This window comes from Falco rusticolus, chromosome 3 (genome assembly GCF_015220075.1).
Source record: "Falco rusticolus isolate bFalRus1 chromosome 3, bFalRus1.pri, whole genome shotgun sequence".
Lineage (NCBI taxonomy): Eukaryota > Metazoa > Chordata > Aves > Falconiformes > Falconidae > Falco > Falco rusticolus.
This window is the reverse complement of record NC_051189.1, coordinates 107523308-107536438: the sequence shown is the minus strand read 5'-3', so window position 1 is coordinate 107536438 and position 13131 is coordinate 107523308. Positions and strand designations below refer to the sequence as shown.

General features: G+C 50.7%; 1 protein-coding gene across 1 annotated transcript in view; it reads left to right on the top strand.

The window, feature by feature from the left end:
• The window catches only part of VWA1 (von Willebrand factor A domain containing 1), a 34939-nt gene that overhangs the window by 14974 nt on the left and 6834 nt on the right, over nucleotides 1–13131 (top strand). Inside the window, exon 4 of the mRNA XM_037381522.1 lies at nucleotides 7870–8433. Coding sequence (XP_037237419.1) covers nucleotides 7870–8433 — 564 coding nt within the window. The remainder of the gene's footprint in view (nucleotides 1–7869; nucleotides 8434–13131) is intronic.

Sequence of the window (13131 nt, the reverse complement as noted above, 5' to 3'; positions counted from 1 at the left end):
CTGTTTCAAAAACTTGCAGAGTTTAGTGTAATTATGTGGAAAAAGTCCTGACTGTTACTGACGTACTGAGGCACATGGAAAAAGAGAAGCAAAAAGTCGTTGATCCTATACCTGCCTTGTTCTCTTGCTAATCTCTGTAATTCAATCCTTGCATTTCCTCTTTAAAACGCTTTCTCTTGGATGCTGTTCAGGGAAAATGATTATGGGTCAGTCACGCAGAACTGACAGCGGGGAAAGGGATGTGGAAGAGATGAAGGTCTCATTTCTGGTGCCTGCACCGCAGTGCCGGGCAGGCGGCTTTGCCCGCATCGCATCATGATGGCTAAGCTGATGCAATTGCTTTTGTTCTGCCTTGTGTTCACAAGTGGAAAAAGGTTCTATTCCATGGCCGCAGGGCTACTGCTGGCTGCATCTGGTTTTTGCTGCACCTGGGAAATGTAATCCAATGCAAAAGGAACCTCTTGTCTATCTGGACAGGAGGTCCTCAGGCAGTAGCCCAGACTTCTGGGGTCTAATTCTGCTCCTGGTATGCACAGCAGACTGTGTGTATTGCTCGGATCCCCTTACAGGGTGTTGGATTCTATCCCTCAGTGACACAGGGCGGTTCGGGAACGGTACTGCTGCCTCGGGCTTTGTCACTGCGCTCCTGTTCTCACAGACAGGGGTTATTCTTATTGTCATACAGTTCTGCTGCCGTGGGAGTGTATGTGGCAGCTCCCCAGCCCAGGCTCAAAACAACGCTCAGACCTTCAGAGTACATGAAAAAGCAAGCCGTGCCTTCCCAGCAGGGTTGTGCCTTGCTCCAGAGGCAAAATTGTGTGTGTTGTGTTGTTGACACGCCGACTCTGGCTTGCACGCTGCCAAGCACCCTTAGAGGAGATGAACCTGCTGGTGGCAAGGTGCCCGTTCCCCAGCGCCTTTGATGGGGGGGAGGGCTCCAGGTTCCTCCCAGGTGCTCCCTGGAGTGACCTTGAGCAAACAGCCTGTCTGCTAGGGCTCCTGGGCATGGGCTAGCTCCTGCCTGGAGGTGCCGTGGTGGTGTGCCATGATGGCACATGAAAGGAGCTGTCTGAGGGGTAGGGATGCACGCCCACAACTCTGTTTCCTAGGGACATGACTGAACGTGAGTGATTGTGGCTTTATTCTGAGCTGCAGGGGACAATGCAAGGAAGCCACTGGGTGGCCAGTGGTGCTGCTACATGTGCAGGAATGATCAGCTTTTTCAGGGCAATGGCTACTTAGTGCACCAAGGCAGAGCATCATATAACCAGTTCCATCACTTTCCTCTTTGAGTCCAGATTCAGATCTCAACTATTTGATGGTTTGGGCTTTGATAAATGGGACTTAAGTTGTCGTTACCTGGTTACTCTGGACTAGCATCAGCAGAAAATGATGGGGATATCCCTGTGGGTGCAGCAAGTGAAAAATAAAGATGCAGCCCATCTGTACACCCTTTGTAGAGCTCCCTGCACTTGCTGATCTCTGAAGCACAGCTCACTACCTGGCATAATTCCATGATTCCAGGACACTTGATGCTCTAAATAAAACAGCAGAGATACTGAAACTCCTGAAAAGATCGTAAGAGGTGGTGATCCAGCTTCCTTCCTGCCAGAGGAATTTGTCTGAAGGGCCGTTTCTCAACCTACAGCCTATAATCTGTGGCGTGGACGAGCTGGAACCTGCAGAGGCAGTTTGGGCTTTCAGTCACACAAGTATATTTTGCTTGGTGGGGCTCAGCTCCTTAAATAGGCAGGGGATCTAGCAGTCTCCCATGGCCCAGGCCATGGTTTTAAGTGCAAAATACCTCCTAGCTGGCTTGGTGGGATACCTCTCTTTTTGGGAGAGGCGGTGCTTTCTCCTCCTGCCTCTCACTGTGATCCCAAGGGGCCACAGGGAAGCGCAGCCTGTGTTCCTCAGCCTCCAGACCTGGCTCCACTCATAGAACTTTTTTCCTTGCGTGGCCAAACAACGAGAAGGGAAGACAAACGTGGGATTTCAGAGTTAACCAAGACAGGATGTGATCTTTTTTGGCCGTTAGATCCTTTATGCTCTGCCAGTTCCAAGTCCCATGTAAATCAGGCGTGTGGCGTGTGTTCAGGTCCCAGCTGAGAGCGCAGGGAACTCGTGAAGCGAGTGTCTCCTGTCAGCATCTCAGTGTAAGACAGGGAAGTCTGACCAGTTTTTGGTTTGTGTTTGTTTGTTTTTTTCCTGGAAAAGCCAGGAGTTTCAATAGGCAGCACTGTGACTCCATGGTGATATTTTCCCCCCATATCGATCCCTGCAAAACACTTCTTTGTGTGATCTGTGTCTGCTGACGACACGTCGGCTGGAGGGTGAGGACAGGATGCTGCCATCGGCTCTCTTGGTCCCTAGGCTTAAGTAGGGCACAGGATCAGCAGTGCTGTGAGCTCTGCAGTTATTCCTCAGCTCTTCAGAAGCAAAGCCCTGGCAGTTCAGGAGGCAGGGAGGTGCTAATGGATGCCCCTTCTTCCCAAATCCCACTGAAAGTGAGAAATCTTCATCTGACATCCTGCCAAATGCTCCATCTTCTTTTGCTGTAAAGCAAGGGAACTGCTTGAAAACAGCAGCTGCTTGCGTAATGCAGGGATTTACTGGTAATAAATCTCCATGGCCCCACCTCTGGCATGGCTGGCATGTTTACGTTGGATGAAGGACAAGGAACAGGAAGAAAGATGAGGGAATTGAAAACCTAAACCTGAAGGGAAGGATGATGGATTGTCCAGTCACTTCCTAAGCGTTGCCATGCTCCTGATGCAGTGAGAGCCTTTGTCTAGATTTTTTTCTTTTTTTCTTTTTTCTTTTTTTTTATGGATCCTTTCTGCTGACGGAATCTAGGTGGGAGGAATTCGTTCATATGCAGGGCTGAGTAGAGGTAGAGGTAACTGTGATGGTATTTGCCTGCATGAAGGATTAGGCTTCTGTTCCACCCACAAGACAATCCCTTTAGCTCCAAAATATATACCTGCCCATCAGTGTAACTGTTGCTGTTGTTAACTGGTTGTTAACCAGTTGTTATCAACCTATGCTTTCTACCTTCCAGGCAGAACACTGTGGTGTCCAGCTGTAGCTTCTCCTGCAGAGCCTCTTAATTAACACAGCTATTTCCAGTAATGGGTGATGAGTCAAACCAGTGTTTAAAGGACTTTAACGTTACACCCAGCCCTCTCGGTGCCCCAGAGCTGCAGGGCACAGCCAAGAGGTGTGATTTGCCAGGGGCATGGCTCTTGACTCTCCTTTGTTCTTCTCTTCTGCGCAGATGTTCCATGCTGGTTTTCCAGGTAGTTCTGGCAGTGGTGGGATTTTGCTTGCATCAGCTCCCTCGTGGTGGATTCCCAGTTCCCCTCCCAGAGCACCAGTGCGTATGACCTTGTTTAGCACTTGTGAGCAACATCCTTTGGCCATTGATCCCGGCCCTGCCAGGATCGGAAGCTTTCACAGCTGTTTGTTGCAACATTTGGGAAACGAGTTGACATTCCTCAAACAAACTGGTGAGGAGCAGAGGGGAGAAACGGCGATTTCCTCCTGGGAGGCAGCAACCACATTGCCAAGGTCTCTCACTGTGGCTTGCACTTTTTCCAGGGGAGAGGAAAGCACAGAGCTGTGGCTACGTGTGTTTTGCTTCATGCAGCCCTCGCAGCTCTCCCTCTGGAAAGCCGTTGGGGGTAGGGAGCCGTAGGAAGCAGTGGCAGGTCACGGGTGCAGCTCCGCTGTGCGATGCGGTGATGAAGTTACATGTTGCTACGGGCAAGCAGGCCAGTTTACTGGACTTCGCTTTTATTTTCTGCTCAGCTCTAAGGCCAAGTTGCTGGGGGCGGGGGTGTCTGCCACACCAGGCTGAGCTGTGCTGGGTCATGCAGAACTGGCTGTGATCCACATAGGCTGCAGGTCCCACTCCTGCCTCCTCCAAGCATCTCTTGCTTAGTCACCTCCAAGTAACTCTAATGTTCTCTTTTCGAAGGCTCCATCTGATTTCTCTTGTTGTTTGGATATCTGGTGCGCCTTTGCCATCTCAGCCAGCACCTACTACAGGAGAGTGGCTCCTGTGCTGACCTGGTCTCTTTAACAGCACAGTGGCTTTAGGCAACGTGTTTATTTGCATGTTTATAGACCATGTGTGCAAGCACTCTGGCTTTCTCCCAATGCACATCTATTGTATGTATAGATATATATGCACATATATATGTAGCACATGGTTCTGACTCACGCATGTCACTTCTGTCTTCCGTCCTGCGGGATTCCCAGCACACCTGGCCCTTTCTCCAGTATACCTCCCAGTATACCGTGGCTATAATTCCCAAGCGCACAGACGTGAACGCTCCCCCAGGCACTCGTGCTCGAGCTGCACAGGCAAGCATCCGAAGGGAAATAAGCAGCTGGGTCAAAACTGGCCAAGTGAAGACTGAGCGAAGAGGATCAAGTCCTCTGCAGCTCAAGCCTGAACCACTAGCCTTGCCTTCTGTTTTTCACCTTGACCCCTAGTGTTGTGCCCCAAATGGCTTGTTGGTTAATGATCTTTTCTATGCTCAGGTCATTAGGTTTCACTGTCAGGACGTGTGACATGGCCCTTGTACCCACTCACTGTTCCCCTGTCTGGGTCCTTTCCCTCCTCTTGATTTTGCTGTCTTATACCTGCCTCTTGGAGCAGTGCCCCAGTGGGGGCTTAGCACCCCCGTGCTCATCTCTGCCAGGCTCGTTGCTCTCTCCGGGCCTGCCTTGACACGGCTTTCTGCAGGGGGAGACCTGTTTGCATGAGCTGTCTCCTTGGAGCAATTAATTTTACAGGAGCTTTTCCATTCAGCTGTCTGCTGCCTTGTGGTTTTGGCTCCCACGCATGGCTCCAGCACTCAACCGCTGTGTGCTGCACCATCTCCATCTGCTCCAGAGCCCATGTTGCTTGGCCACCCCACACTCCTGATCCCTTCACTGATAGGGGAGCCCTAGTGGGCAGGCAGGAATCTCTGGTCCAAGGCTTTTTATCCTTTCTTGCACCTCAAAAGCTGTCAGGAAGCAGGGTGGTGGTTAAAAGAATTCCAGATTCATTATTGGTATTCCAGCTATTGTATGTCTCCCAAACTCTAAAAGCAGTAGGAGGTGTCCCCTATGTGTTTGCGCTTCCCACACAGCGGTTTAATTAAAAAAATGAAAAAATGAGTCAAATGGAGTGGGACTCCAGGGCACACCCTCAGAAGCATGTTCTTCCTGACATATCACATTCTTCTGCACAAATGGTCTGTGCAGCCCTTCCCCAGACATCTTGTCCCACAACCCCTTTGACGTGCTGCTCCTAAGACTATCTGGGAAAGGAGGTCGACATGTATTCAGAAGAGCAAGAAAACATCAAATCAGCCTAGCTTTTTAAAAGTTGTCTAGGGAGGAATCCCTCCACTCCAGACTTGCCCGCCAGCAGCGGTATAAATCACAGATTTGAAGAATTCAGGGAGCTTTCTGCCAGTCTTGCATGGACCGTAGCCTTTGAACCGAGAGGCAGCCAGTTCTGAGAATCAGCCGCCTCTCCTGGGAGAGCAGAGCCAGCAGTTTTTCTCATCAAGTTCCTTTATCATTTCATTCTTTTCCAAACACAGCTTATTTTAATTCCAGGCACTGCCATTGTCGTAAGACGGGATAAACTTCTAAGTTGTTTTAGACCCTGGAGTTGCTCCTGACCTTGGCAGTTGCTCTTGCTCTTGCCAACAGCAGTTTGCTTTTCTCTGGAACTGCTGTGCGTTATCCCAGAGCAGCAGCTCTGGGTGGCAGAGGCTACTCCCTGGCACCGGGCATGATTGACCTGCTGGCTTAGGCTGGTGAGGAATGTTCCCAGCTCCTGGACCGTGTCCACCACCAGCCTGGAGCAGAAAGTACTCGGGATCAGCCTGGTGTTGTGTAACAAGAGGTGTCAGTGCAAGCTGATGTAACTCGGAGGCATTTTATTTTTTTTTTGTAGCAGCAAGAGCAGGATCCAGGAGGTGCAGGCTGTACCTTCAGCTCTACCCTGGTTCCTGCCTCTTTCTGCTGCACTGGCCTTTTGGTTGATCTGCAAGGGGTTAATAACATGTGCCTGGAAAGACTGTCATGAGGTTTTGCACATCTGTGCAGTGCTTGCAGATCCTGCAGGAGCGTAGTATGGAAGTGTTGGGTGTGCTCAGGAGCCAGAGCTCCTGTTGCTCCTGCAGTGTCAGGTCCAGGGAATCTCTTTTCCCCTGCCGGCGTTGGCTCCCTGCTCCATTCCAGCCCCCTGTCCTTGCGCAGCATCTAAGATGAGGAGGTGAGATTAGTGTCCTGGGACATTACTTCCCCTCACTGCTGCGATGGCATTTTCTGCTTCTGCCTGTTATGCATCTTTACTGAATTTGGACCAGAGGAACATCAGGCTTTCATCTTGTCCTTATTCCATGAGGAGCTGTATTTTCTCAGGAGTCAGTCACCAGGCTGAATTCAGGCATATTTCATCCCAATTTTCCAGTCTTTTGGCTTGCCCCACCTCTCCCATGACTGGTCTTTTCCCTCTGAGACACGGGGTTTGTGCTGGCCATCCATGTAGCTCCTTGAACAGCAGGGATCATGCGTGTGAAGGGAAAGGGAGGACAAAAAGTAACTATTGCTCCTCTTTGCGGTCTTCAGCTTTGCAAATGTAAAACATGCCTTTAAAACAAACTTGGCAACAAAGCTCAGAGAGCAGGAAGCCAACGCAGGCAGCAGGAGCTCCTCTCCCTGCTTCTGGGAAGTCACCACAGCAGCTGGGTGCGATGCATCGTCAGCCTGACCTCTGTTGAATGGTGGTTGACCTAGGTGAGGTGCAGAACACGTGAAAGAGTGAGCTCCAAAAAGCCAAACTGGTCTGCAGCGCTGCCCTTTGCCAAGAGCCAGGGGGCAAGCTGAGCGCAGCAGGGCTGGGATGTGCTGCTCCTGTTTGCTGGGAGTCTCTGTTGTCCATCTTGGCCGACCGAAGTACGTGGAATAATATGGCAGCTGCAACGCTTGTGTGCTTGGATGTTGTGCCATTGTTCACAGTGGTGGAGCACACCACCAGGGCGGCTGCTGCTGTCTTGCTGAGATGCTCCAACTGTTCCTTTGCATGTCCCTTACCCTCCTGGCCAACGTGAAACCCTGGGGGGTAGGTGGTGAGAGGGTCCCGTGGCCGGGCGGATCAGCGCGACAGCCTCCAAGAGCTCCTTCCAGCTCCACTGCAGAGCTTTGGCTTCTCCCCTTGCCGTGTCCCCCTCGGGCAGGGCTGAGATTAGGCTACATGTCCCAAAGCAAGACTGAACCCAAAAGAAGCGGTGGGAGACAAATATAGGTCTCAATCCTGCTAGTCACTGGGCGGGTGGTGGGGTCTCATGAACTTTCTTGCTCTTGCTTTTTGTGATTCTGTAACCAGTTCAGGTTCTTGGAGCTCAGAGGACTTAGGAACCGGTTTTCTGTTCGTAAGAGAAACAGCTTTTTTGGCAGAGTACTTGAAAATAAAAGGTGCTGAGAGAACTTTGTGAACAATTACAGGCAGATCTCTGGCTGGTGCTTCAGTCTTGGCATCTCAAAGTGTTCGCCAACAATGTGATCAAACAGATGAGTCTGAGCAAAGCTGTTCGATGAGGGAAGACGGGGTGCTATGATGATGGGGTGAGAACTTCCCAGACAGCTGACAGCAGGACTGAGAATAAAGCCCAGGAGCCCTCGCACTAGGTGCAATTAATGATCAGAATAAAAAGGCAAATCCTGAGGTTTCTACCCAGCAAAATTCTCACTGGATTCTGAGATTTGGCACTGGATAATCAAGCCTTCCTAGCAGATGCCTGTGCAGGTATGTGTTCACATCATTCCACTAACATGCCTCCCTCTCTCTTCCCCTGCTAGGTCCCCAGCCGTCTATTTCCAATTCAGAGGGGGACCTCCTCTTCTTGCTGGACAGCTCTGGCAGCGTCTCCTACTATGAGTTTTCCAGGGTCAAGGAATTCATGTGGGACCTTGTGCAACCTTTCACCTTTGGCCCCAAAGATGTCCAGACCAGCATCATCCACATCAGCACGACACCCACCATGGAGTTCCCTTTTGACCGGTACCTGTCTAGCAAGACTCTGCAACAAGCCATCCGGGACACTCGGCAGCTCATGGGTGACACTAACACAGGCAAAGCACTCTCCTTTGCCAAGGAGAAATTATTCAGTGATGAAGCTGGTGCCCGCCCAGATGTGCCCAAGGTACTGGTTTGGGTGACAGATGGTTTCTCCACCGATGACATCTCCGAACCCATGCAGCTCCTGAAGGACATGGGAGTGACAGTCTTCATTGTCAGCACTGGACGGGGGAACTACCTGGAACTCTCTGCTGCTGCCAGCCAGCCACCTGAGAAGCACCTGCACTTTGTGGATGTCGATGACCTACCCATCATCACCAAGGAGCTTAGAGATGCTATCCTAGGTACGGTGGGCTTGGGTTGTGGGCACTGGGAGCTTGCAACAGGGCTGAGCGTGAGTTAATCTCTGGCTTTGCAAGGCAGGCAGTGTGAGAACCCCCTAAAACCAATGGTCCTGCTGGCCCACAGCTGCTGCCCTTGCAAACGGAGGTGCTTTGTCCATAATGCTATAAGTCCAAGTACAAACCAAGGCTTTAAGTCTGGCACAAATATCTCTATTTCCCCTGGAAAGTCCCTCGACTGATTGGAACAAACTCCCTTCTGCAGACCTGTAAGTGAGGTGAACTTGCTTGTAACTTGTGCAGTTGTTAATTAAGGAAGAAGGCTCAGGAAGCATATTATCTGGATTTCTTGAAAACTCGCAAGACTTTGAAATTAATCATGCAGGTCACAGATATCCATCCAATTCAAGTGTATCATGAAAATTCCCCCACCTGCACAGGTTAATTGTTAACCAAAGCCTTCCCAAACAGGCAATGATTAAACTACAGTAAAAGACTTCTGACTGTGGGAACAAGGTGCCTGAGCCCCTTGAACTTGATTTTTATATTCAGGGTGAATAGTTTCCTCTAAAACGTTGTCTGGCTATGTTCCACCTGATGGAGGTGGAGGGCACACGTTGAACACATTACTTACACAAAACGGGATGTGTGTGTAATCTGGGAAGGATTTGGTCCTGTCAGCTCCCTCAAAATCTTGTCTAGGGTAGATCTGACTTTCTATAAATACCATTACATGCAGGCAGAGTGCCTGGCACACCCCGAGACATCGAACTCCTGCCTACAAGTGGCCGGCAGTTGTTGCTGTCTTACAAAGAACAATTAAGGATGGTGCTTGCTATCAGCATTAAGACTGTAAGGAGAGGAATGTTTTTGTTCCATACATCCCCTGTTGTAACGTGTTCCACATCCGTCAGATCTACAGCCTGACTTGGCCAGCACAACCCTTGGAAGAAAATCCCAGCCCTGACTTGTCAGGCTTAGCCAGCCAGCTGCCACCTCTTTGTTGCTGGTGTGGTTGTGGCGGTTGCTGTGCAGAGAGCAGGAATAAGTTTGATTTTTCACTGGTCCTGTCTTCTAAAGCATCCAGGAAAGGGTCTGAGGAGACCCAAAGGCATCATCTGGGCCAGAAGGCAGGTGTTTGGGAGCCAAGAGGAATATCTCACGCGAATCTGCATGCTGCGCTGCACAATGCACGTTCTTTTTGCAGCTCTTGGATGCTGTCGTGCTGGGAGTGCCTGGGATTGCGGAGCAGGGGTTTTGCCTCAGCCTCCCAGATGCCTCTGGATTTGTTTGGGAAGCTGAGTGAGTTACTATGACTTTGCAGACTTTCCATGGATTTTTCTGGAGGTTCTCTCTCCATTGGAAATCCTGTTTTAATTCCTCATTTGGCTTCTGCTATGTGAGCTGGTTAAAGCTGGCTTTGGAGTGTCCAAGTAACCCTTTCCACAGAATCCTCTGTACGCAGCAATTTCTTTCTATTTCTAACCATGATCATTTAACAAATGACATGAAGGGACTATGTTCTCCTCCAGTCATTCCCACCACATCTCTCCTGTATGAGTATGGGGCAGTACCAGCCGTCCTTCTACTGTACCAGACCCCAGATGTTTTGTTTCAAGTGGCTGTTTCAGCTCCTAGTGCATCCTGAATCCCGATGCTATAAAATAGCATCCCAGCGAGAAATCACCTGCATATCCTTGCAGCGCAAGACTCTTGAAGATGGTAAGACCTGCAAAGGTAATAAATACTCTGCTGTGCCCGAGGGCAGTGTTCTGTGCATCCACCAAGTCTAAAAATCACTAGTCCATGATTTTAATGGAAGGTGAGATTCCCACATGAACTCAGGGGCTGGTGTTTTAAGCAAAATACCAGACACTGGTAAATTCACCTGAGTTAGCTTTAATAAAGCCACATCTGTCCACTCTTCCCTGCCTGGAGGAGGCAGCCGTCATCACCACCCTTCCTGCTTCTGGCCCCTGCCCCTGGAGTAGCAGGGACAGACAGGATCCTTGGCAGGCAGAAATTAAGTTTTTCCAACTCTGAAACAGCTCAGACTAGTTTTATTATCACTGCTATCTTATCTTCAACTCTTGCTACTGTTTCTTAAAAGCTTTTTGTAGATGCACAAAGAAGCTTTGTCAGGAATTGCTCTCCTCCCTCCACCACCTATCCAGGAGTGGGTGTTTCACGCCTGCTCCGTAGATATTCCAACACAGTGGTCCCTGGCTGCCAGGTTGCTGTTGTCTCAGGCAGGCTGGGAATGCTCCATGGGACAGTCCAGTCTCCGCAGCTGTACCTCGCTATACAAAGGTAGACGCTTTTATGTAGGAGTTGCTTAGATGCACTTTCTTTGCCTTCAGAAATGTGATCAGAGATCTGAGCAGGCAAATAAGGAGCTGTCGGGCTGAGTCTGGCATTCACAGCAGTGGGTCTCAGTCCTAGACAGCGAGACGGCCACTACTTGGACAGGGAGATGAAAGGAAGATGCCTTACTCTTCTGAACTGCATTTCTGTCCCGCCACAGGCTCTGCTGAGGCCCAGAGATGTGATATTTCTGCCTCAGTTCCCTTTTTGAAAAACCTGGCTATGTCAGAGAGCGGAGAAGATGGGCTGCTGCTCAGACATGGTGGGCCTGAAATAGTTCTAGTAATGCTGCTATGCAGAGGGGTGTAAGGCAGGGACCATGGATGGATGTGTGCCTGCTCCCCCTCTTTTTCCTTGGCATGTGTTCCTGACACGAGTCTGCAGGACGCAGCAGGTCCCAGCCAGCCTGGTTATGGCCACAGCCACAGCTCGGTCCTGGCAAATACCTCTGCCTTTCCTAGTGTGAAGGAAAGGGGACTCTAGCTCAGTCTTCTTCCTTTGAATCTTATATATTCTGTACCCAACATATGGCATTTGGTGCTTTCCTTCTGGGGAAGGACCTTCAAATATCACAAAGCCAAGGCATTCCTTTGAGTTGACATCAGGTTCTGTGCTAGCATGCACTTGCTCTCCACTCAGGCAGTTGAACTGACAACTGGTGACTTGTTTCATCCTTAGGCACCATCTCCTGAGCCAAGCGCTGCAGGAGCCTACCTGTCCATCGCAAAACACCAGCCGCTTCCCTTGCATGTTCAGGGTGGCACATTTCTGATCTGAAACAAGGTCCTGGATAACTTCTGCTGCAGTGAAGGCTTTGAGCCTAGAGTCCTCTGACGTTCCTGCTTAGCACTGGATATAAGTAGGTGACCAGAGGGAGTGATCTCAGATCCTGAGTGTCCACCATGGTAATGGAGAATTGTTCCTCCCTCCCAGCATCGGAACCGTCTCCCTATCCATATCAAAGTAGGGAAACAGAGCCACAAAGCAAAAGTGATTTGCCCCGAGTCCAAGCTGAAGCATCTGCAGAGAGGGGACCATGTACCCAGGGCTAGAACAGGTTCACCTGCTGCCTGGCTGCATTTCTTACACACATCATGAAAGCAGCAGCGTTCCTGCGAGTCTAATCTTGACCCCAGCAGAATTCCCAGGATACCAGCAAATTCCTGGCTGCAAAATGGTGTTTCGAGTCACTAAGAGGCAGGAGGTGGAAGGCAAATTGTCTTTTGGGTGTTGCTAGGCAGGCACTGCCTGTGTCTAATACGAGAGATTTGCTGTTTTCCTTTGGGAACAAGGAGGTTCTGTGAAGCATACCAGGGGTATCTATTTTCTGGGGCTTGTTGCCCGCTTTATTCGCTCAAGGCATCTGTAACCTGGCAGCAAGGGGCAGAGCTATTTGCTGTGGGCCTCCCGCAGCGTGCCCCCCGGGTGTTGCACCCCGTCACTTCAACCTGCCCAATTTACTCAGGGTCTCCAAGCTCACCCATTTCCATTCCCTGAGCTTTGGGCAGAGGACTTGTAGCACTGAGGCCTCTCCGTTCCCTGTGCCTTGGTGGCTTGGCCGCTGGCGGTTGCAGGGCTGGCATAGGGGTGCAGTGCCCCCCGTTCCGTGGTGCTGCCTCCCACCCTCTGCCCCCTCCGGGCTCGGAGTGGGTGCAATGCTGCTGGCTGGCAGCGCGCGTGGACGGTGGCGGGCAGAGCACGGGGAAGGGAGGTGGTCCTGCCTGCCTGGGAGAGCCAAAGAACAGCTCAGAGGAAAAACTGAGGCTGCTTTATTTGGTATGGGGAAGTTGGCAGGGACCCGGAGCAGCTTGGAGGAGAAGAGTTGATCTTCTCCCAGTTAAACGGCAGGTCTGGGAGCACAAAGCCACCCCCTAATCTCCTGCAGGGCTGGGAAGACCTTTGTGCCTTCCCTTACCTCTGTGTACTGGGCAGCCAGTGAGAGCTACTCAGTACCCTCCAGCTCATAAATACTTCAGAGTAGTCTATCATAAGGTTTCAGGAGGGATGCTGTGCAGAGCAAGTGCATCTTTAAGGCTCAGAGTGCTTTTAGAAGTCTTTTTTTTTTAAAAAAAAAAATAATCCTTATGTCTTTGTATGCCACTTCCCCAGAGCTAGAAACAAAGTCCTGTGTGTTTCTGCTCTTCTGGAAGGCCAAACAGTGGAATTCTGCCCAGGGTGGGCTCAGGAGGCCACGCGTGTCGGAAGGGTCAAGTAGTGGAGGAAGCTGGGGGAACTGCTGAGCGTCAGAAGAGGTATCAGTGTCTGGCATTTGGGGTCTAGAACTCAAAAGGTAGCACAAGCCGTGAAGAGAAGCCTCTGTGCAGGGGGAGAGGGGCG